Raw genomic sequence first — 25436 nt, forward strand, 5'->3', positions numbered from 1 at the left:
TATCAGGGAGTAGCAATCTTATGATCAAGTGGAGTAAGGACTAAATGGTACTCAGAAGTGGCTGTTGAAGACAATAGCAAGAAATGATAGCATCAGCTCGATACTGCGCACTAGAGCTGAAACTGCAAGTTTGAGTTCAAAGTGGGCATGTTCATTTTCTCCAAATTCATTAATAAGTGCCACATCTCTTGAAAGCACTCCATTCAGTCTTAATAAAAAAATCACAATACAAGACAAAAAGAAAGTGGTCTTATGGAAACATGTTTGGTCCATGATTACTTACAGTCTAAAGGGTTTTAAACGTGGACATTTACAAAGGGACAAAGGGAGGAGCAGATTCTACTTTTCCCTTTATTTCTTTTGCAATACTCTCAAAAAGGGACAAAACACACACAATAAATGCCTTCAGAAAAGACATGACATAGATTACAATAATTACTATATTAATAGGAAAAAACACTTGAGTTTAGTTAACTCAATCTGCTACCTTAGGATAAAATGGGACATCTCTTGTGTTCTTCAAACAGTTTTGAGTTGTACTTTGTTTGAGCTTTTTCATTTTGACTGTTTGTAACTTGCTGATAATTGAAATGCTTTGTCTGCCGCCAGTCCGTAATATATCATTAATAATGACAAAGACAGATACATGGATTAATTGACAAAATTTATCACATATCTATGCATCTGGAACTAAAAGTTGTGCTCCATTTACAGAAAGAGCAAGTCATTACAAGGCATTTATAGACTGATGCAACCCCTCCTCCACAAAAAAATATTTAACTTTTGATGAAAGAAAACATGAGAAACAAAATATATGATATCTGAGAAAGGACGGAAATGTCCATTACATATCAAAGAATAAATAGGGTCACCATGTCAGGTGCCTACTCTAGAGTCAACAGTTCAGTATTTGAATACTTAAAGACCCGCTATCTTTACAGATGACATATATGTACATGTAACATACTGCAAAACCACAAATTTTTTGCATGCATTTTGGTTCCGCAAATTTCACGAGAGTTACGACTCGCAAAATTAAAATGCACATGAAAGTGCTTGTCTACACTATAACTGGATGCCAGTGGCAATCCACAGAAATTTCATGCTGCTAAAATTTCTTGCTTTACAGTATTTCGCCCCAGGAGGCCCGACTGACTCCATTCCCATGGCAACCAGGTTCTCCTCCGATACGTGGACTGGGCTCTTTAATTTCTTATATAACTGCACGCATGATTGAGCGCAAAAGTGTGCAAGTTGTGCAGGTTTGATCAGTGGCGGTTGGTCACGATGGCTGCTTTGTTTAAATTATCTGGCGGTGGCCTTCACTGATAAATTCCGGGTCAGCAATAAGGCGGCTTCTCGAATCATTTCTCGCGTTTATACAGAAGCCGAAGCTCTGACTGGATCTCCTTTTCTGAATTCTGTCTGTTAATACTGAGTTGAAAGGCTGCCTCAGGCTGCTACAGGACGCTTCAGAACCCTCTATTTGCTTACACATGGTAGCATAAATGGGGTATTAATTGCCAGGACTTTGTAATCAAAATCTAAAGTCAGGAAAATATAGCTACCTCTGACAGGTCCACTTCAATATAAAAATACCATAAGAGTACAGACAAACGCACAAAAAGTTCTTTGTAAGACCCTTATCTATTATACCAACCTCCACCACCTCCACCCCTACTCCTTCCTCCCCTACCCCACCCACCACCACCACCACCACCACTGCCTCTCCTACGGTCTCCTCCATTCCTACTTCCCCATCCTCCTCCTCCTCCTCCCCGTCCAACTCCGCCGCCCCCTCTCCGGTCCCCAAATCTCCTGAAACCGCCTCCTCCCCTCCCGCGGAACCCGCCTCCGCCGCCCCGCCGGTCATCAAATGAATCCGAGGCTGCTATTATCAGCTCTGGTAGTTCCGCTGCTACTGTGAGTTGTGCTTCTGGAGTGTCTCGCCATAAGGACTGCATGTTATAGGGGAAAAAAAAAACAGACAAAAATGAAGAATCAGAGATTTTGTCATGTATACATCAAACAAACCAAACTTCCCTAATACATTGTGAACATAGTCATCCGTGTATTCAAGAAGACTTGTTAATATGCATACTGCTACTGCCCTTCAGCAGTGATTGTAGAATTTCTCCTGACAGAGCTACTACCAGTGAGACCAGGCTAGTTTGCCACACAGCTCTTTGAATAAACACAGACTGTACATGTACGAGTGGTCCAAAGACAGGCCTTTGAAGCCTCCCTGGGGTCTACACAGATTGTGAGAGCACTGCCCCTACCTAGTCCTTACAGTTCAGCTGCTCATACGACCTTCACAGCTGGTACATGTATGTCCTTGCATAGACTAATTTTTAGTGAATCGTTCATATAAACTACTGAATTATTCATCAGGTGGAGTACAGCCAAGTATAACTCTCTCACATCTTACAATTTTTCTACATTATAAACAACTGCCTCCATGAGGATTTTTAACTTGTGCAAGAAGTTCACGAGATTAGTGCAATGTCAGGAAGTTCCTTGGGAGACAGAAGCAAGAGATAAGTCTCCTTTATGTGGATGTACTACAACATTCAAATTATGGCCAATGGATATCGCACACACAACTGCCACTTGCATAGTAAAAATTTCATCACTTTACAGCTAAATCAAAGTTCTCATCACAAGGTATTAAAGGGTGTGTACAGTTCTGGTCGAGGTGAAGATTTAGCTTTTAACATTTCGCGAGATATTCAGAAACCACTCTATGAGATGTCAAAGATCATGTAGTTCTAAGGGGTATCAAAAGTTTATTTAGATGAAAATCGGTTTTGAAATGGCTGAGATATCCAAAAATAAGGAGAAACAAAGAGACACTAATAAAGTTGTGGCATGTCGCCTTTTATTATTAGCACTTTTTTGGATATCTCAGCCATTTGAAAACCAATTTTCATCAAATAAATGTTGAATCCTTCTTAAAATTACATGCTCTTTCATATTTCATAAGAGGCTTTTCATTATCTCACTTAGGAATGTTCAAAACATGAATTCCTACCTCAACCAGTACTGTACAGTCCCTTTATTGATACATTTGATTCATTTCAACATTAATCAAAAGGTTTTGCTGTGCTTCCCACGTAATTCCAGAATTCCAGCAGTCAAAGAGGGGCTTGGATATGTCACAGCAATGTTTCATATTTTTCACTTGACATCTGGATTTGGCATTATAGTATCATGCTGCAAATTGATGACCTGTTTGACACTGAGAAACTTACAAATAATTTGTGTTGGCAAAGACATTTAGCTGGAGATTTTTATCCTTGGATTACCATTCGTTCACTGTGGTCAAATGTTTAAAAACAAGGCTAAGATGGCACCAGAGAGCACCCAGAGCTTCCCAGAGCTTTCCCAGGACCTTAAAGGGATGGTACAGTATTGGTTGAGATGGGGATTCAGATTTTAACTTTTTGCAAGATAATTAGAAACCAAATATATGAAATATTACAGAGCATACAATTCTAGAGGAATTCAAAGATTATTTGATGAAAATTGGTTTTGAAATGGCTGAGATATCTAAAAACAAAGAGGTCCTATCAAAAGGTGGGATCATCTTTTCGGTCCTAATAAAAGGTCGCATCCAACCTTTATTAGGACCACTCTGTTTTACTTTGTTTTTGGTATCTCAGCCATTTCAAAACCGATTTTCTTCAAATAAATTGTGATTACCTCTTAGAATTATATGCTCTCTAATATTTCATAAAAGTGGTTTCTAATCAGCTTGCAAAAAGTTAAAACCTGAATCTCCATCTCAACCAAAACTATACCATCCCTTTAAGCAGGCCCCAGACCCTTGCCCCAAGTGAAGTGAAATGCTAGAGAAATAGCTTCAAACATAAGAGTGACTTGGGCCATGTTTGTCTGAAGGCTTACCAAAAGATGGTCCTTGTGATCGTTGACCACATCAAATACTGCCGAGGTTTGGTCCACACAGATTCTGATCCCCTTTATGGCACTCCGCGTTTCCCGGTCAAGATATCGACCCAGAGTTCGGAAGACATCACCGACATCGAAGAGGTGTGACTGCGTCTCAAGGAATAGAGTTGTCTTACCCTAGTTTCATGTAGGAGACAAGACATTGTCGATACGATGTGAAATACCAGCTCAGGATCATCTGTTCTCTGACAAGGTCAGCTAACCACTTTTTATCACAATTACTGCTTCAACAATTCATATCTACTGACAAGGAGATTTTAAAGCATGTCTCTCAGCTGCTATTTGGTGACTTCACAAACCTGGCACTCCAACACACTCAAAGCGTGCTGAAGTGGTAGTTGTACATTTTCTGCCTCAACAAAATAAGCCTGCATGACTTCTGCAATGACGGGATTTCGTAAACTCTAACCAATAGAAACAGTGTTGCAGTAAACTACGGCAGTATGATGTCATGGCGTATGATGTGAAATGGTGAAATAATGTTGGACTACCACTTTCAATCCAACTAAATCTAGTCCACCCAATCCAACTTGAGTTTCCTCTCAACTTTTAATATCAGGATCTTAGGGCACTGCCAAATTTTTTTGCTAGGATACACCACAATATCACATGATCAAGAAAAGAAAGCAATAACAGATTTCTCAACACATTTGACGCTTGGACATATGTTCTTAAATTGAAGTTATATCATTAGATAAATGAAGTGTATAATGGCACAGGACTCTAATTTGTTCTTGCTGTGGTTTTCAATATTCATGTTTATTTTTTTCTTATTATTATTTAAAGGGGGCAAAGTTGTTAGTGACAAGTATGTACTCTGAAAACAAAATAAAGAAAGATGTGGTATTTCAAATTGGTGCCTGTTTTCCTTCAAGCATCAGTTTCTTCAACAATTGAAAGCACAGACAGTTGAAGAATGAACAACTCACAAGCATCATAAAAAGCTGTAAACTACATCTTTTGTGAGGCTACAATTAATTTGAAAGAAAAGATAAGTGCAAAATGAGTTTGATAACTAACCTTTGCTTTCAAAATGAGATGAAATACTGTCATCAAGTGGTACCTCCTCAAAAGGAAAACAGTGAACAAATGTAACAGAAATAAGGGAAGCACAAATCTTTGTCATCATCATCATAATTACCTCCTCAGCTGTGAGCAGTGATCTCGTCTTCATGGCTTTTGACCCCGAGATGTGGGCCAGGGCGGCAGCCAGGGCTTCCTCTGCTCCCTTCTCCGCGATGATCTCTCGGGCTGCATCCCTGAACAGCGCCACCATGTCTAACGAAACTTCGTTCAGAAATCTGGCAGAGGACAAGAATGAACAGCCGTGCACGTGAGACATGGGTTAAGGAGTCGGCAAGAAAATTCTCTTTCCACACTGACACAGAGGCTAGACAAATTTCAAGGCCTGGGAATATATGCTTTGAATCAACAAAGTTGATATTCAGCTTTTAGTATAATCAGACATAATTACCCTCTACAAAGCTTGGCACAGTATACTGAAATAGGTGTAGTGCTTTTGTATTCTTTTTATATATTTTGGGGGTTAGGAATGACCAATCTTGGAACAAGTAAATACTGTATACGCCATATATTTTGCGAGTCTAAATTTTCGCAAAATGGGAATTCCCAACAATTTTGCGAGTGGTTAAATTCGCGATCGTGGAGTCCTGAAGTGAGCGGAGAAACGTACATGCATACGTCACATCCACATCGGGATCAGAGTCAATATTTTCGCATGTCTTTAATTTCGTGAATAGTACCTGACTCACGAAATTTGCGAAAATAAAAACCTAGCAAAATATTTGGCGTATACAGTACATGAATTTAAAAGCAGTGAAAACCTTCTTTCAATATTTGACACAAACCAAAAGTTCTTATCCTTTTGTTGATTTTGTGATGCATGGTCATCCTATCATCCTGATACATGGCATCATAATCAACTTTTTTTTTTTTTTTTTTGAGGAGTCGTCCTGTTAGTTTGCTATCTGGGATCGACAGACAGACAATTTATTTCTTGGCAGAGTAGCCAAAACGAAAGTTAAAATCCCAAATGACATGTAGAAGACATGGGTTGATCAATTTTCAATATGATCTTCAATAGATACATTCTGCTCAGGTCTTAATCACATTCAGACATGCTTCTGGCTAAACTCAGATACTGTCAACTTCTCTTTCACTTTCTTACAAATCTCTTCTCACAAACAGGCTATGAGGCAAATAAATGCTGGTTTTGAAATCTAGATGACATACACAAGTGGATATTTCATACACAGTTGGAGCAGTCACCCTGGTCTGTTCCATCATGATATGAATGTAGGCCTTCTTTCATGTATTATACATCTGTTAGTGTCATACAAAGCATATAGTTTTACTCGTAATCATGATGAAGAACACGCTTAAAGGGGATGGCTAGTAACTGATCAGTGGGAATCAATGGGAATGCTGGAGGATGATTGTTCCAATCCTTGTGGGATTCATTTAAGAGGACATTACTGGTATATATCTATTGTTGTGTGAAAATTATTTGCTTCAGAATGGTCTCATATTCAAGTAATGTGCAGTTTAATGTTTCCAGGTTAGAGTGCCTGGTCAGTGACGGGGTATTAATCTGCACATTACTTGAATATGAGACTGTTCTGAAGCAAATAATTTTCACACAACAGTAGATATATAATGTCCTCTTCAATGAATCCCACAAGGATTGGAATAATCATCCTTCAGCATTCCCACTGATTCCCACTGATCGGTTACTAGCCATCCCCTTTAAAGGTTGTCAGTCGTCTACATGATATGTGCGCAATATACATTTGTTCACTTGTCCGCACTTAAGCCCGCCGCACACTACACGATTTTGCCCCGATTCACCGGTCTTAAGACCTTAAGACCAGAAGTGTGATGTCACAGTCAAGCCATTTTTCAGTCGTACGACTGGGTCTTAGCGCCAGTCGTAGAGATTTGACATGTTGAATTTCTACGACTGGTCGTAGGCTTTCAGCCATTCACAATGCAGTAAAATGCAAGCGCACGCAGTGCGCACCGGTGCGTGCGCTTTACAGTCGGGTCGTATAGTGTGCGGTGTCCGGTCGTACGACTGGTCTTAAGACCCAGCTTGGCTTAAGACTTTAAGACCAGTCTAATCGTGTAGTGTGCGGTGGCCTTTAGTAAGACAACTGGAGTTTGTATAGCGTGCACAGCAGAACAAATGATTTACTGTCAGTTTCTGAGTTTGCCCAAATCTGGCGCTTAGTTTGCTCAGCTGGACCCTAAGCATTTTGTGTACATCTTGTTCATGTATAATTGCCCTTGACTCTTAATCCCCATATCGTAGAACACACACACAGCCAAAGAATTGCGTTCAACTGGAGTTGTGTATGCTTTGGTTTTTTTTAATGTACTTCGGTGCACAGCAAAAAAAGGTTTATTAAATCGAAGAACCATAGTATCTGACGACAGAACCCCTTTAAGATCCTCCTTTGTACCCATCATCTAAATAATGATCAATGGCTTTGTAAAATTTTAGTAGATAGTCTAAGGTTTTATATTAAGTGTAACACATTCAAAAAATTTATGTCAACATGAGACTCAGATTGTCACAACATCAGACTGGACTGCAATAAATGTACAACAATGGCTACAATGCTAAAATTCTGCAACGAACAAATTGTTAAACAGCAGAAACAAGTCGGGGCAGATCATTAGCAAGCCTAGAATATTACTCTTACTATGAGTCAGGAGTGTTGTCGGTTCAGTAGAAAATTAATAACTTATTGGCAGGGGTGCCAATCTTTTAAACAGCATTGCACTATTCTGAGAGCTAAAAGAGCATTTTTTCTTTCAGTACTTTCCATGAAACGTGCTGTATTTTTATGGTTAAAAAAAAAAACATTACAAAAATACTGTAAAACAAGATATTTTCGCTGCACGAAATTTTTACGAGTTGCCTCTAACATTCAGTGCATATAGTGTAGACAAGAACTTTTGCGTGCAGTTTAATTTTGCGAATCTTGGCTCTCGCAAAATTTGCAAAATTACAATGCTTGTGAACATTCCTCGTTTTACAGTACTGCATAAAAGTAACAGTTGGCATTTTTGTCTTGGGTAGGAGAGAAATGTCCTATACAAAAATAGCTTGAAAACCTTTGAAAACATGCACATCAAAAGGTCACCTTTCCCTTTGAGGTGAAGATTGCACAACCTTTCCTAGCAAATTTGCACATTGCATATTCTAATATTATGATAATAAAACAATTTGAAGGATCACTACGCAAAATCCTTTGTGAGACATGAAAATCAATCTGTGACGGAACAGGGCAAAATTAATGTCTTTACAAGACAAGGTACCATGTGGAAAACCATTCAGTCTGCAAGTACTGTCCATCACTTGTACATAAAACAAGAAGTACCAACACAGCGTCCTCAAGAGTTCGATCACTCCACTTACCCAGTGACGTCCTTGACTGACGATTTGATGATGTCACTGGGCTGGGGTGCAGCTACTCGTTTGAATTTGATTCCCTGTGTGAAGAAACAACAAAGAAAACAACACCCCGACATGATACTGATATGTTCATATATTAATATTCTGAGACTTGCAAGTAATACCATGAAAAAACAAATAACTATTTCTTTTGTCGTTCTTCATATGATGAATTAACATGTGTGTTGTTTTCATGCACTGCAGACTGAAACTAGATATATCGCTACGGCTACTGATATGCCTCCGCCATAATGCATGGTTCTCCTAATAGGTCTATAGTACAATGTCTTGACAATGTGTGATGACAGTTTCACACAATTGGCAAAATATTAAAATGACAGGTTTGACACAAATGTGCTGAATGTTCACTTTCCTAGAACTAGGTTCAATTGGATGAATGATTAAAATGTCAGAGTGCAGGTATTTGGGGAACTGATGATTTTTACTTGACTTTTGACCCTTTTATAAGTTTATGCATTGAGTAATTTTCAAGGTATTGAGAAAAAGTATAATTTCAGTATCAAATGGGAAAATAGCATTATCTAAACCTGGCCTTTGACCTTTGACCTCACAGTTCCAAAGAGGATCACTGTTAGGTTGAACATGCATAAATATGTAAGTTTCATGATGATACCTTGAGTTACTTTCGAGATATGGAGGAAAAAGTGCAATTTAGCACTTTCACTTGACCTTTTACCTTTTGACCTTTGACCTTTTGGCAAGAAACTTCCCCAAAAATATATATTGGGTAATACATGCCATACATCAAGTTAAAAAAAAAAAAAAACCTTCAGGCATATTGCATTTTAAGGAAAGTAGTGATATTTTGAGGAGTTGACCTTGACCTTTGACCCCCTGACCTCTGACCCATGACCCCCAACTTCCCTAGATAATCACTGCCCATCGGTACAAGCATATATACTAAGTTCCATGAAGATACCTTGAACCATTTGCGAGATATGGAGAAAAACATGAAATTTAATTTTTTTTTCCACAAAATAACCTGTGACCTTTGACCTTTGACCCTGTGACCCTAAAATCCACACAAAGTATTATCCCCCAAGGATATACCCTCATACCAAGTTTGATGTAAAACCACCACACGGTTCTTGAGATATCGACAAAAACACAACGGGACGGACGGACGTACGGACGGACGGACGGACGGACGGACGGACGGACGGACGACCCGAAAACATAATGCCTCCGGCCACTTCGTTGCGGAGGCATAAAAAATGTGTATTGCAATGTACGAAATGTACTTTTCAGACTACTTTCATGAACCAAATGTAAAATAACAAAAAAAACAAACAAACATATGAAGAGATAGAAGTTTTAGATGTGACACTTTTGGAGTAGGCACCCCCATGATACCCCCATACTCCCTGTTAAAGGTTTATGACATACAAATGCAAGTAGGGGACACTCACCAATCAGTGAATCAGCAATATGCCTGACCTGAGAGAGTGTATTGATGTACACGTATGTCATTGTGATGCCTACAGATGTTACCAATTGGACCACCTTTGCAGGATTGCATGCGAGGGTTTGCTGTAGATGGTAATTACTTAAAAACATGGTAACGTGGGGAAACATGAGTGGTACGACTGAATCAGTCTTCATGCACTGCCAACTGGGGTACAGCAGAAAATCACAAATAGTGCCTGTCAGCCACATGTCTGAGAATATGTGCATGGAAGCATATGCTAATTGGTAACAGTCAACTCTAGTCGAGGTTTTTTTTTTTACATAAAGATCAGTGATAAAGCTATGGACAATTTGTTACGGGGATTCTTCCAGATATCCAAGCTGGGTCACTCCATGGTATCCCCATGTTACTGGGTCTTAAAATCAACAGTCTTTTTGTGGCAGTCTCAACAAGCAAATTCCTGATTACTCACTGCTTTGTATTCCACCTTCTGCAAGTCCCTCTCCTCGGCTCGTTTGTAGAAACAGACGCAGACTCCGTTTCTCCCGGCCCTGCCTGTCCGACCAGAGCGATGGATGTATGAGTCCACATCCTGCGCACGGATTAAAGACGTGAGGACACTCATTTTACCTTGTACAGACATCCTGACACCAAGTTCTGCCTCAATAATATTTCATGAACCTACATCCTAACTCTCAATTGCACATGTCTGAGATTGAGATGACAACTGAAGAAACCAAAAATCTGGAGTGCAGATATAAAAACGTACTGGTCAAAGTCATTTTGCAGATTTCAATGTGGTGTCACTTGTGTGACTGAAAGGTACTTTGGCAATTATCACACTGTGCAAGCATGTTTTTAACACATGCATTGGTGTTTCCCATCTTCTTGAGTGCTGTACATTTTAAAATAATCATGTCATATGTAGACATCCTTCATTCATTTTTTCTTCAATGAGTATTACTTTTCTCTTTCTATATGATGAAGATACCACCACCAGAAGTATATTTATTCAACTACACTGAAAAAAAAAAATAACTTGATCATATCAATGTGATGTTGTAATTATGCCATATGCCAAGTGCATTAAAATCCAAGGTAGAAATATATCAAATAACAGACAACAAATGAAGCTGGAATCTGTGACTCTTTGTTAGATGCTGTTTCAGGAGTGAGCAGCAAGGTGTGGAAATCAGACCAACCTTTGGAGGGTTGCACTGGATGACCAGGTCCACCTCTGGGATGTCCAGCCCTCGGGCAGCTACGTCCGTAGTGACCAGACATTGAAATTTGCCCTCTCTGAACCCCTATGGTGTGAGGAAGACGGGTAAAAAAGCAAAGGAGAGACAGGAATGAAGCAGACAGATATTTCAAAATTAAGGTAAGACCAGACTACTGTACTACGTACTAACCATCACATTCCAAACAAAATGATCACGCTCACCCTTACTTTGCTTCATTCAACTATCGGCACAATCTGCATGCCTGTCATCTCTGCAAATAGGAACAGGCATACTGAAATTTACAGTCACTGAACATAGATTATGTATCTCCTGGCATTCAAGAAGGACTGCAGCACTGCTACACTTAATGGCATTGTCTACTGTTGCATCAAATAAAGTCTTGGAGGGAGGGGATTAACTACAGGTAAATGCGAACAGAATTGCTTGACTTGTTACAAGAGCATACACAAATGGTAGGTAAGCACAGAACTTTGATCTGTTCCCTCAACAGCGGTCACTCCATTTCTTCAATACATGATTAATCAAAATTCTATTTACACATTAAAGCAGATCAAACTAAATACTTCAAAGAGACGTCGAGATCAATTTCTACAAAAACATGCCCAACTGTGGCCCGACTGTGGCCCAACTGTTTCATGATTTGACCTTGACCTTTGACCTTGGCCTTCAGCCGATTTCACCCAAAATCTAATCAAGTAATTGCCCCACCATCCTTTATACTTGGACTAAGTTTGGTAAAATTCCAGTCAATATTACTCAAGTTATCGCGTAAACAAATGCGGACAGACATACGTGCGGACGGACAACCCGAAAACATAATGCTTCCAGCACCATTTCGTGGCGGAGGCATAAAAAGTAAGGATCTAGAAAATCCAGTAACAGCAACATTAGAAAAATCAAAGTTTGACAAGTTTCTAAAACTTTAGAGGAGATGAGATATATGATTTGACATCTATGATTTGACATGTTTAACAGAAATTTTTTGACTGTAATGACAAAAGACTATTTTAGTCATTACCTTGAGAGTGACCTCCCTCTGTGTCTGAGGTATGTCCCCATGCATGACCTGAGTTTCCTGCTTCATGGCAGAGCTCATGGCTAGCTCGTTGGCATCCTTCTTGGTCTCACAGAACACCATGCAGCGGCCGTCCAGTCCGCCGTACACCTTGATCACGTCACTGATCACCTCCGGTCGGTCAAAGTAGCTGCAGTTGATGGCTAGATGCTGTAAGGGGAAGGGGGCATAGTACTGTATGACTGACCATTTTTATCTCTTGGAAAAGGGAGCAAGGTTCACATGAAACCCAGCATGACATATAAATTTCCCAGGACTCAAGGGCATAGGATCAAATTGTGTGGAATTTGTACCTGGCATATCAGAGCTGAAGATGATATGTAGTAAAGACACCCAAGAGAACATCTCAAGAATATGTGAAAAGTATTTGAAAAGATCTCTAAAACAAAAAGTCTTACAAAAATTGGCAGCTTGATCAAACCTGGTCTGGTTAGCCCTAATTGTGCTTTGTTTGCAAGTTGTATGTAGTTCTCAAACTAGTCATGAACACAATGTACTTGATTTCAAAATTAATTGCATCACTGTTATATCTGAGTAAGGATGGGAAATTCACAGTCACCTTTTTTTTTTTTTTTTTTTTTGGGGGGGGGGATCAATTACATGAAAGTAAAACAGCTCGGTTGAGTGACAACTAAAACTCTGAGCTTAATATGGATGAAATGTAACAACAGTCAATACACACCTAACATGCAAAATGTCAGAAATACAGGCAGGATGGAGAGATTGGAAATCACAAAAACAATGGTGCCACAACTAAAAACAACAATGTGTGTAATGTTTTGTGAAAGCCATCACCCAACCATACCAACCTCTACAGTGGTGGCAGTTCGGACTCGTTCCCTGCCGACCAGGTCCACCTTCTTTAGATCCTTGCTCATGTACTTCATGGCTGTCTGGTAGACCCAGGGTGGGACAGTGGCTGAGAACAGAAGGGTCTGAGGATTCTTCTCCCTCTCCTCTGAAATGATAATCAAGACAATTAAAATGTTATGGTTACTCATACTTGAAAACAAACACATGAAATAAAAGTAATATTGGTTTCAAGAAAGAGTGTATTCACAATTCAAAGTAAAATCCAAGATCAAGCAAAATGCATAGAAATTGTCATTCATATATTGCCAACGTTACAATTATTCCCTTCACATGGGACATATCCATTATCAATAGCTGAGTCATGACCCACTGCTGACTCACTGCAATTTTCTATAGATACTAGATGATGCTCTTTATTATTATTATTATTATTATTTTATTCGGCAGAAAGCATACAATACAAAATCAATTAGAAAACTCAAAATAATCAATCAATACAATAACACAATAATACTTAAACACTGGATGCACCTGACAGGGCTGCCAGGCATTGAGCAAAGTTAACTAAATAACTGTAGTTATTAGCTCTCTTAGTTCGCACCAACCTGTATTGTATGCAGCACTCAAGATTTCCTCCACTTCCTCTGCAAAGCCCATGTCCAGCATGCGGTCCACCTCGTCCAGGATTACATGTCGCAGCTTGGACAGGTCCAGGGTCTTCTTGCGGATGTAGTCCAGGATGCGGCCGGGCGTGCCCACGACGACGTCCAGGCCCCGGCGAATGGCCGACTCCTGCGGCCAGTACGCCGTGCCACCGTAGATACAGGCTGTACTGAGGTGGGGGCTGATGAATTCAAAATACTCCGAGATCTGCAGAGTGAAGAACAACAAATACACTAAAACCAAATACACTGTGTTTAACACTAGCGTCAAATAGTCAATGATATGATGTATCAAGTATGAGAGATGGATGCAGGGCAACTCTATACTTTCATTGGACACTGAAAGCTGCTAATTTTCATATAGATATCTGAAGAGAATTCAGCATTCTTGCAAGTTATTAATTCTTTTTCAATTAGGGTGCAGCAGAACTCCCCACTCTCCAAAATAGAGCTGAGTTTTTTCCCCCATCTCTTTTATAGTTCTAATTATCGTTCATGACCTGGCATGTATCAAGATTGCTACATGGAATGAATTGACATGGTGATATTTATCTATGTCATTAAATTTGCAATATAGCAGTGATTAAGGAAAAGTTAATCAAGGTGTCCATCCTAGCATCATGTGGCAACACAGTCCCACCTGCTTGGCCAGCTCCCTCGTCGGTGCAAGGGCCAGGACGACTGGTGGTCGTCCACTCTTCTGAGGTATCTGTTGCAGCTTCTCTACCAATGGCAGGACAAAGGACAGTGTCTTTCCCGTTCCCGTACCTGGATGGAGGAAAAAAAAGGGGGGGGCAAATTTGACAAAATCAATCACCAACCCAATACTGATTTGTTGTTTGTACTAGCTTCTTGATGCTCTTTACAGAATTGCAACACAAAAATTGTTGTTTGGAATAAAATAATGTCCAGAAGAAGATAAGCTAAGGTTTAGGGAATACAGGTAGTGAGAAGCTTTTGCAGTTTAAACACCAGTCAAATTAATAGATGAAAACCCAAGAGCCATCCTACTTTTATGACCATGGTCTTAAGGACATGAATGTGCTGGAATCTAAATATCCCATTTGGGTACAATTTCCTTAACAACTCTCTAATTTTCCTCACACGTTTTCATATGAAAGAAAGCAAATACAGAAGTGTTATTATCCTGGGATATTTCTGGACAGTATGTCATTCAAATGTGAGATTGCAATATGACTTACAAATCTTTTCACACCTGCACCCCAGCCTGCACTGGTCCAAAGAAAAAGTTGAGAACAGTGACTACCATTTTTTTTTTCTTCAAACTAAACCATCTTCTCAAAACTATGCTATTTCCCCCCATACCCCACAAAGATCCGAGTGTGTTTGGCTCATAAAGCTGACACTAACTAGACACAGCTCGCAGGCATCCTGTGGTACCAATAATGCCAACTACCACAAAAAGCATATTCATGGATGGCAACACATGTCAAGCACAAGTCAAGCACAGGTCATACTTAACATAACCTACATGGTATCTTGGCACTGAAAAATTGATACTGTTTCCTTGCAAGTCATCATTTATTCTCAATGATTCTATGAAATTTCTAAGAACAAAGAACTGAAACATTCATTTTTGTAATCATTAAGGCTGAGAGCAACTCCACAGTATTGTGATACATTTACACACAATAAAATCACTGTTCAATTTCATATTGACAAACAACATAATTCTTTGAAATGCTCAAGATTTGTTCAAATGTGAAAAGATGTACTGCCCCGAATCATCAGCAACCTGTGATCCAATGTGTATGAACTAGATGACAGGGAAGGGCAACGACAGAATAAGAGGTGTTATGGTTGGCTCACAAACTTACGTGCTTGTCCAATGACATCAAAACCTTCTGAGATGGGTATGAATGTGTTGGCTTGGATCGGAAACAAGAAGTTGATCCCCTTGGCTGCATAAACGATATGATTACATAAAAATATCTCACAATATCACACCATGTGGCAATGTTCACGGCATGCAATAATACTTGAGATGATGACTGATACTATATACACCTTTGTTTTGAGAGTTTTCTTTTTTGCAAATTGGGACTTGCCACACAATTATGACAAACCTGTCTTCATGATCTCAAAAACCATACTGATGAAATAAGAAATTGACATTGTCTCATCACACTTGTTGGTATACAGTGCATTTGTGTTACAGGAGACACTATTTTCATGAGTTGTTGATTTTTTGAATATCAGTTGACTCAAAATTCACCAAAATAAAATTAAGGGCAAAATATATTGTGTATTCTGAAAGCTTTGGTATTCTAAGATGCAAGTGACCCTACTACTGTTGTAGTCTTTTTCAAAGGTTGTCACACTGTTGTTCGTGGAGGCAATAAAATGCGGTGTGAGTTGAATTCGAGCATGTACGTGTGAGGGCCTTCTGAGGTTGGCAAACGCTTCTATAATGAGCTGGGAGAAATTCCAACTGTTCCTAGTGAATTTCTCACGTCAGTCACTTCAACCACTGAAATACCTAGAGTCAGCTATTCACTGTCATTACGAATTATGCATGAGCATTATCTGTGTGCAGACATGCTGAAGAACAGCCCTTGCTAAAGCTTGTACCATGCTGAAATAAAATGAATGAATTAATTAATAAACAGAGCTCCACTGATTGGCTACTTTTTGCTTCCTAATACTGGTAGCAGAATTGAGTAATTCAAAGGCATTAGGATATAGGAGAAGGACCAGTCTACAGAAGCACTGTCTTGCTTCATATCTCCTGAGACAAACCTTTGCCTGTTACACTTACGACTACTAAAGAGAAAGGGTCTCTAACATAGACTAGGTATGCGAAGGTAATATACCCTAGTGATCTTCTCAACACTTTTTTTCTTTTAATGCCCCAGTCACATAGAGATCCCGGATCACCCCGGACCAGATCCCCGGAGAGAGATCCCTGTTGACACCTTGGACATCCTCGGACATCTGTGTATATCCAGGGACATCCGGGAGGCCAACACGGCAACTTTTGGATGTCAAAAACATCCAGCCTCATTAGGGGATTGCCGTGTTGGCAGAGCAATCCGGGGTGGTCCGTGTAAATGGCCCGTATAAATGCCGGGTATAATGGCCCGTATAAATGCCGGGAAGGTCCGTGTTGATGCCTGGAACGACCGTGTATGTGCTGGGAGTATCCTTGGCAGTCCATCACTTTTTTTTTCACATCAAGATCACACGGACCCACTCGACTTCCCTATAAATTGGGAGAGATTTCAACATCATCTCACTTCTCTCTGCTGCCACAGACAATGCATCACCATGGATGACGAGATGAGATTGAAAAACTGCTGAGCTGCTAACTTGAACTGCAAAAGAATCAAATTGAGAACAGTATTCTGATTGCAAAAGCCAAACTTGCTGAAAGAAGGAAAAGAAAACATAGAATTGCTACACCAGTCAAAAGAGTGCGAGAGATGAGACTAATGTGGGTTCATCAATGGCTCGCCAGAAGACCAGACCTGGGACAATATGCAAGGCTAATGAAAGAATTGGAGAACGAAGATTCAAGGGGTTTCCATAATTTCCTATGAATGGACTACGAAATTTTCCAAGAAATCCTGTCACGTATTGAGCACAGAATCAAGCCCAAGAATGCAAATCACAGAGAACCTCTCTCACCTGGGATCAAGCTAGCAATAATGTTGAGATACCTGGCATCAGGGCACAGTTACCACTCTCTGATGTATGGATTTAGGGTGGCCCACAACACCATCTCTGTGGTCATCCATCAAGTTTGTGATGCTATTGTTGCAGAGTTTGCAGAAGAACTGGTTTCTTGCCCGGGGACGCCAGCTGAAGGGAAGGACATTGCCAAGCAGTTTGGAGAGAGATGGCAGCTACCCAATTGTGTAGGTGCTTTGGACGGGGAGCACATAGCCATTCAGTGTCCTCCTCGTGGAGGATCATTGTACTACAACTACAAAGGCTTCCATTCCTTGATTTTAATGGCCTTGGTCGACACTGATTACAAGTTCATCTGGGCAGAGGTAGGCAGCAATGGATCAGCTGGTGATGCACCAGTCTTTAACAACAGTGAACTGAGCGAAGCAATCAACAAAGGAGTTTTGGGTCTGCCAGATCCCGAGCCACTACCAAATGACGACACACCTATGCCCTTCTACATAGCAGCAGATGACGCTCTCAAAACATACATCATGAAGCCATTTTTCAAGAGGAACATGTCAAAGTCGAGAGAATCTACAACTACAGACTATCCTGAGGCCGAAGAATTGTCGAGAACGCCTTCGGTATCCTTGCACATCGCTTTCGTTGCCTGCCGACGACCATGCTTCAAAGACCAAAGACAGTGATGAACATTGTGCATGCTTGCCTCTGCTTGCATAACCTGCTGAGACTATGAAACAAAGTCGAACATATCGGTGTTGCTGACCAGAAGGACAATGACCACAATATCGTTTCAAGAGAATGGAGGAAGGACAACCCTTTCATGGATAAAGTGTCACAGCTGCCTAAAAACTCCTCTAAAACAGCCGCAAAGAAGAAAAGAGAATACCTCCGGGCCTACTTGACCTCATAGGCTGGATCCGTGTCCTGGCAGGACGGCATGATTTGAGCTTTTTTTGATATGGTAATAGCACATCAGATACATTATCATCAAACATGTCAACTACGTTACCAATAGTTTTTTATGAGCCACAAAGTGTCGCATGGCCTATTTCTTGAGGCAGGAAGAAAGGAAAATTGAATTCATGTGTATTATTTGCATATAAATCTTTTCCAATTTCATTTTTACTGTCTTCTGTGTAACTACAAAATTTCTGAACTATATTAAAAAAAAATGGATTTATGTTTGTTTGGTTCTTGTATTTCATGTTTATCTCAAAGTTTTACTGACATGAATGAAGAGTTATCTAATCTTTCTTTCTATGACTAGATCATTCTTTACGATTAGAAGTGTGGTGTTTTAACTAAAATAGTCACATTGTAATGTTCTTACAAGTTAAAATGAATTCATTGGCATGATTGGCGTTGGGTCTGAAATGTACACGCTAACGGAACTTCTAATGTGTCAGATATGTTACCACACTGGTCTTCTTCGGATCCAATATGTAATCTGGCAGAGATGTTACCTGGCATTTTCTATTTATGAGAAGTGTAATACTTATTCATAATGTTTTATACATAAACAATGAGATTACTGATATAATTCAAATGCAGGTAAAAGTTAAATTAGGGCAATATATTTTAAGCCGATATAGATTATACTATGATCTTGATTTCTATTTAGCCTTCATTTTATAAATCACGAACATTTTTATCACAGATTAGACCAAGGCTGACTCAAAAATGTTTCCATGATGTTTGTTTATGTATAAGCTTGTAGTTTTACATTAGCATTGCCATTTTAAATCAAGAAATAAGCAGACAATCAAAAATTTTCTAAGATGCTACCTCTGCTAACTTATCTGACATGTGGTTTTAACATGACTTGGCAAAAAAAGGACTCTGCGTTTGGAAATTTTTCCAGAAAATAAATATGAGCTCTCAAAAATCACCCATTGATTGTTATGTATTCCTACGGGATTAAATTTTCTGAATTGGTAAAAAATGAATGAAATCTGTGATGTTGAATTTTTGTCACATGTACAACTGTAATTACACACTTTTTCGGAGAATGGCCCATACAACCCTTTGGAGATGCAACATATATATCAGTTGTGTGAATTTTTTTGATGATTTACTCAAGAAGAAAAAGCAATGTTGACATGACGAGAACGAGAAGAAGACTGATAAAAATTTAAAATTTGCTCGCTTTTTCGTCTGCAGGTGTGGCACATGGGTAGCTGCTGTGTTGGTCCGTGTTGCTGCCGTGTTAGTCCGTGTTGCTGCCGTGTTGGTTTGTGTTGCTGCCATGTTAGTCCGTGTTGCTGCCTTGTTGGACCATGTAGATGCCGTGCTCTGCCTGCATGGACTGTGTAGATGCCGTGCTCTGCCTGCATGGACCGTGTAGATGCCAGCTTTGTCCGGCATGGTCTGTGTTAGCGCTGTGTAGATGCCGTGTAGATGTCGTCTTAGTCCGGCCTCATCCATGTAGCTGCCGTGTGTACAGTCATAAATGCTCGTCGACGCTCCATTCGGGGCAAATCTATCCCAGATCTCCCTAGATCATCGCACACATGATCTGGGGATTGCCGTGTAGATCCTTGAGCATCAGAGTTTATATGTGACTGGGGCCTAAGCTACAATGTCAGATGAGTCATTGCTCTGTGACACAACAGAAAACTGTAATGTCTACTTGAGGATTCTATGAACATCCAGGATAAATGCACTTACCGCATAGAAAAATGAAATTCAGACTCGGGTGCCTGACCGCTGGGCTTCATCAGATTTTGCCTGCAAGTCTAATAAATGATTTGCCCCTCTTGAGTTGACACGTATTTGATAAACTCTTATTAATCTCATTATGATTAAAAGTCTATCTTTAGTATTTGCATTACCAATGATGTCATGCTATTTCACCATGTACAACTTGTAGTAATGGGCGCTGTCACTCTAAGACTAGTGTTAACATGTAACACACTGAATACTTCTTCCTTGACAGGTTTCAAGATTTGATTAAGTCTTACAGCCTAATTTACACTCTTATCTTCAATCTACAATCCTTCCTCTCATCTTGGATGTTCTGATACATATTCACGTACCTTTGAGCCGCTCTATCGTCTTTGGTCCAATGTCAAACTTTGAGAAGGCCCCCTGCCTCTCTGCACTGTCAACATCCACATCCTAGCAAAAGATAATTGCAAGAAGAATTCCGAGGATGATTGCCTTTCCATCACAATACACATGCAGCTAGTTTTCTGATTTGCTTACCAGATTGGGCGATGCACAAGGGAAATTTTTCATTTCAGTTATTTGTTTAAAAGCCAATGATTGGCAATAATTCTCTGCAGATGTTTATATTTTCTTTTTCTACAGACTTCACCATAACATTTATCATATTACAACACAAAATGACAGTTTGCAAAATCTGTCATGAAAATGTCAATATGTAATCACCGGTTTCATTCACAGTCAGGTCTGATGCACTACAAAAGTGATTTCCATCTCTGTCAACTTGAAAGTTGTTTGTATGATATAAAGACATGCAAATTACAGGACAGAATGAAATGAATTTGATTGAAGGAGACTTGAGTCACTTGATGCCTAATGAGACAAGAAATCTTTCTCACTATCAGAGGAGTTAAGAGAGGAGACCAAACAGCAAGTGATACTGTACCATATTTTCTGAAGTAGTCCTCTTCTCTTTCTCAGTGCTGCATGCCGAACTCCCTTCGGTTTTTACTTTCTTCTTGGACGTAACATCGCCATCCTCCTCGGAAGAATCCTGCTTTCTCTTTTTCTTCTTCTTCTTGTCTGCTGAAGCCGAGGATGCTGATGGTTTCTCATCTTCTTCGGCGCTGCTGATTTTGCCATTTTGTGACGGCTTTTCATCTTCAGGTTTACCTTTCTGTGGCCAACAAAATAGATAGGAGAAGTTAAGAAATGAAAGCAAAATCCACAAACACTGTAGAAATCCATATGAGGAAGAGTGCTGGGGCAAAACAACAACAACAACAACAAACCTCCCCTCTGCCACAGTACCGAGAGTACTAAGAGAATTGTCAGCTATCCTCTACTCAAAACAAGTGCATCTTGATCAGAATCCCCTAAGATATGCCACTGTACCCATCTGACAAGACTGTCAAAACAGTCAACCTGGATTTGGGTTTCAGGATTTCAATAAAAAATAAGTTATGTCCCAATAATACAACATGCTGATGACATTGAATTAATCATCATCGATTCAAAACAACAACAACCTCCTTTGCCCTCTGCCACAGTACTGAGTGAGAATTGTCAGCTAGCCTCTACTCAAAACAATGGCACCTTTATCAAATAGGCTGCTGCAGCAGCGTCAGGCAGGAATGTCGAAAGAGTCAACTTGGATTTGGGTTTCAGGACTTCAATAAAAAAGAAAACATAATCAACCGAGCACTGTAACTCTGCACCCTGAAGGAGACAACACTTTTCAGTGACACCAAAGACATACAATGTGTAGCATTACTCAAGTCATAGCCAAGGCTTGACATTAGAGGTGGCCCAGTGGCCCAGGGCTACCATTATATAAGAAATTATATGCTTTGGTGGCCCACTCAGGCCACCATAATATTTGTAAGTGTGTACAGTGTTTTTATGTGTTTCCTCAGTCAGGAAAGTGGAGAATAACTCCCGGCTCAGCTGGCCGGACCAGGGTTGCCAAGATCGCTGCTAGTTTTCATAGCAAAATATTTACCTCAAAAGAGAAGTAGATATACCCCTATTTTGATTTCATACATATGTGGTGCACATTAGAATCATGTTTATGCCTCAATTGAATATATTGCATTATGTTAAGACTCGGTAAATTTAGTCAGAGCAAGTGATATTGCAAGCCCATAATCATAGCTGCCCATTTTCATATAATTATCATGGTTTATAATCATTCTTATGTTTCATCAAATTATTTTACTTTTTTAGTCACAGTAGGTGGAATTTGAAGCACTTTCTTCACCTGCATATTTCCACATAATCATCATGTGTTATTGTATTATTCTGATGTTTCATGAAATGAATTATCTCTCATATTTGTCTTTATTTTTCGGGCCACCAACAAATGAAGTTTTGATGGTTTTGGTGGCCCAAATGGGCCACCAAAGAAATAAAGTTAGTGTTGAGCCTTTTGGCATTGCTTGTTGATGATGAGGTCAATTGACAGTCTGACAGCGACTATACTGAAGATGAGTCGGTTGGCGGAGATGAGCCAGGACTAGCTAAAATTGAGTCAGATCTTATTTAGGAAAGATGAGATTATTTCATTGGAACAAGTAATATATCAATCAGGTCTGTCAACTTTAGATGATGAATGCAAAGAGCTATTTGCAGAAAGAGGGAGTGCATCAAAAGGAAAGCACAAAGTATATTCTTCAAAGAGAAAGCCAAGTATTGGTTGAAGAACAGGAAGGTTCCAAAAATGGTATCACTAATTAGCAATATAGACCCTACTTAGACATCACTTATCAGTCAACCGTCTGCAGAGATAGAGAGTCTATCGAAAAAATATCTTTCTGACAAACAAGTTACAGAGCTGAAGTATGATGTCGACTATGCACTAAACACTGGCCTACAATAAAGTAGATAGATCTATTTCTAGACACTCTAACTGCACCAGCGACCCCAACATGTTCCTGTTACTGGTTACAGCGCTCCGGGGTTATTAGACAATCTAACGTTAGCTTTAGTGGTTAGTCATGGAGAGTGGACATTGTGTGTAACAAAAAATTACCGTGTGAACTTGCCACAATTTATATGTCAAATGTGAGATGGATTCCCCCTGGAGGACAGAAGACAACATCTACGCCTCATCAGCTTTTACAAGCTCATCCATGGTGAACTTGACCAAGATCTCCACAAATATGCCTCAACAAGAAAGTAACCAGGCTACGGTCGACACACGACACACGACGAGCAGCACAACGCCGTATCAACCTTCATCTCCACAAGCCAGCTGGCAAACTCATTCTTCCCAGATGTAATTTCCCTCTGGAACGACATCCCAAAAGAAATAATATTATCTTAGAGTAAAGAAGTCTTCAAAACCAAACTAAAAAAATCAAAGCTCTCATAAAGCAAAATAAACTTGCGCTACCACTCTCGTCAACCCTGAGTTAATTTACCCTTCCTAGTGGAGGTCTTCCATTCGGGGATAACTACTACAAGGTACAAGGATAAATAAAAATGAAAAGGGGGCTCATGAGCATCTCACCCCCGGGCCGAGCCAAGGGCCTCTGATAAGGTGATAGATTGAGCATGGCTGGGGTGCTAATGTCCATGAGGCTGAGGAGGAACAGAGTAAAATAAAATTAGCATACAAAGCAGAGCCCCCCTCATGAGCAGGTTTCCCGGACTGCTCAGTCTGAGGCATCCGGCCTGGGGCCCTGACCCTACCTCTAAATTTATACTAAAAACAGGGGCAATTGTGCACTTTATGGCCCTATATTATCGGTGCGAGATTTTTCCCTAATCGAGAAGTGCGTGCGAGTTCGAGTTCCTATCAGGCACCGCGGTTCGACAGCGGGTCTTCCGGCACTGTACTGTGTACATGTGTGTGAGATTTCGTGCAGCTAGTGTGTGTGAATGTGTCAACGTGCGTGTGCGTGATGAAAGCTCTTACGGTACGCCACATGGTTGCTCTAACGCCCTTCCCTGCCTGTGCGGCACGGCGTCATCGAGCGCGAGTTGTGCATTGATTGGCACACAACTGGAACGCAACGAGTGGTAAACTTTCGTGCTTCAATCATGATTTTAAATGAATGAATTTTGCGTGATATAATAAGCAGGGTATCTATCACTAATTACACCTATTGCGGAGGGCATATGTCCACTGCGGCCTTGGTGGAATTATTCTGTAAAATAATGATAAAAAAACACAAAATCTTATCTCGATTCGTCAGTCTTTTAGTGTTTATTTTGTCTACACAGTCTACCAGACGCCGTGCGAAGTGTGTATTGCTACCGATTTACGGGGAGCCACTACATGGACACACACACACACACTAGCGCAAGCCTCTCGCCCACATGGTTGGTTTGCGCGATCAGCTAGCTCTGCAGAAGTGCCGTGAGGCGGGCTTTTAGTTTTAGTGACCTTATCACTTGTCAAACGGCGTTCCATACAGCAAGAGAAGCTCGCCAGCTGCTCAGTGCGGAATGGTTTATGGGATATCACCTTGGCACACGGCGAATGAGGTACCGATAGGGCCGTAAAGTGCACAATTGCCAAAACAGGCAGGGTTTTAGTGTTCTATCTAGGCCTACTAGTACTACTATAGAATAACATATGCTAGAACTTAACTTAGAAGAATTATAAATATGACTACTAACGTTAGCAACTGTTAGAACCCCTATGGCTATGTTGGCTATGAGTCGCCGCTAGCCGCTGGTGTGGTGGATAGACAGTAGACCTAACGTTAGAGAGAGAGAGAGAGAGTGTGTGTGAGTGAGAAAGAAAGGAGACAAATATTTTATGATTAATGACGTGAGATTTTAATCAGTTAAATTAACCGGTCTATCGCTGATCAATTTTTACACGTAAACTCACGGCAATATAAATTCGCACGTGAGTTCCGTACGGGATCTTCATGTTCACGTTTAGAGTCTACTTTTATTATAAATTTACAACGACACTAACCATGGCATGGCCATGGCCATGCTAACACTTGCGATGTAGCGTTAGGCCCTTAGATTCTACAGACACAGTGACCGTGTAAACTTACAATTCATGAATTTGATATTTGTTTTATACTTTTCAGCGTTTTAATTGTATCTTACCCTGTTCTTCTTCGACTTTTTCTTCTTCCGGAGATCATCGTCACATGGAATATCAGTACGATCAGTTTCATCCATGACTATCTTTCTAAGATTTCCTGGGACTGAGTAAAGGCTTTTTAAAGAGTCAAGTTAACCACGTTGTGCATCGAGCACACAAGTACACGTGCATGCGTGTGTCAGCTGCAGGTGTACTCAGTCGCTGTACAAAGTAGTGTGGTGAACAGTCCCACATTTCGCAATACATGCAAAGAGACATTCAGCCAAAGAGCATACTGCACTGCACTGCGTGCCACAGTCTGCATTCAGTCCACTGCTTTGACATGCGGAGTGCTCGCAGGTCATCACATAGATTGATATATATACGGTA

General features: G+C 40.2%; 1 protein-coding gene across 1 annotated transcript; it reads right to left on the bottom strand.

Moving 5' to 3' along the window:
• Positions 1–1643: 1643 nt before the first annotated feature.
• Positions 1644–25212, bottom strand: LOC139741796 (ATP-dependent RNA helicase DDX50-like). Its single transcript, XM_071652386.1, has 14 exons — positions 25070–25212; positions 20943–21173; positions 20368–20449; positions 15514–15597; positions 14316–14443; positions 13587–13883; positions 13010–13144; positions 12144–12350; positions 11084–11188; positions 10354–10473; positions 8417–8490; positions 5114–5273; positions 3910–4089; positions 1644–1958 (listed from the first exon to the last, which is right to left on the bottom strand). Exons 1-14 carry the CDS (start codon positions 25142–25144, stop codon positions 1644–1646), a joined length of 2193 nt encoding a protein of 730 aa, XP_071508487.1. The 5' UTR covers positions 25145–25212.
• Positions 25213–25436: the final 224 nt, after the last annotated feature.

This window comes from Diadema antillarum, unplaced genomic scaffold, assembly GCF_040938485.1.
Source record: "Diadema antillarum isolate AM-2024a unplaced genomic scaffold, OU_Dant_1.0 seq00000953_RagTag, whole genome shotgun sequence".
Taxonomy (NCBI): domain Eukaryota; kingdom Metazoa; phylum Echinodermata; class Echinoidea; order Diadematoida; family Diadematidae; genus Diadema; species Diadema antillarum.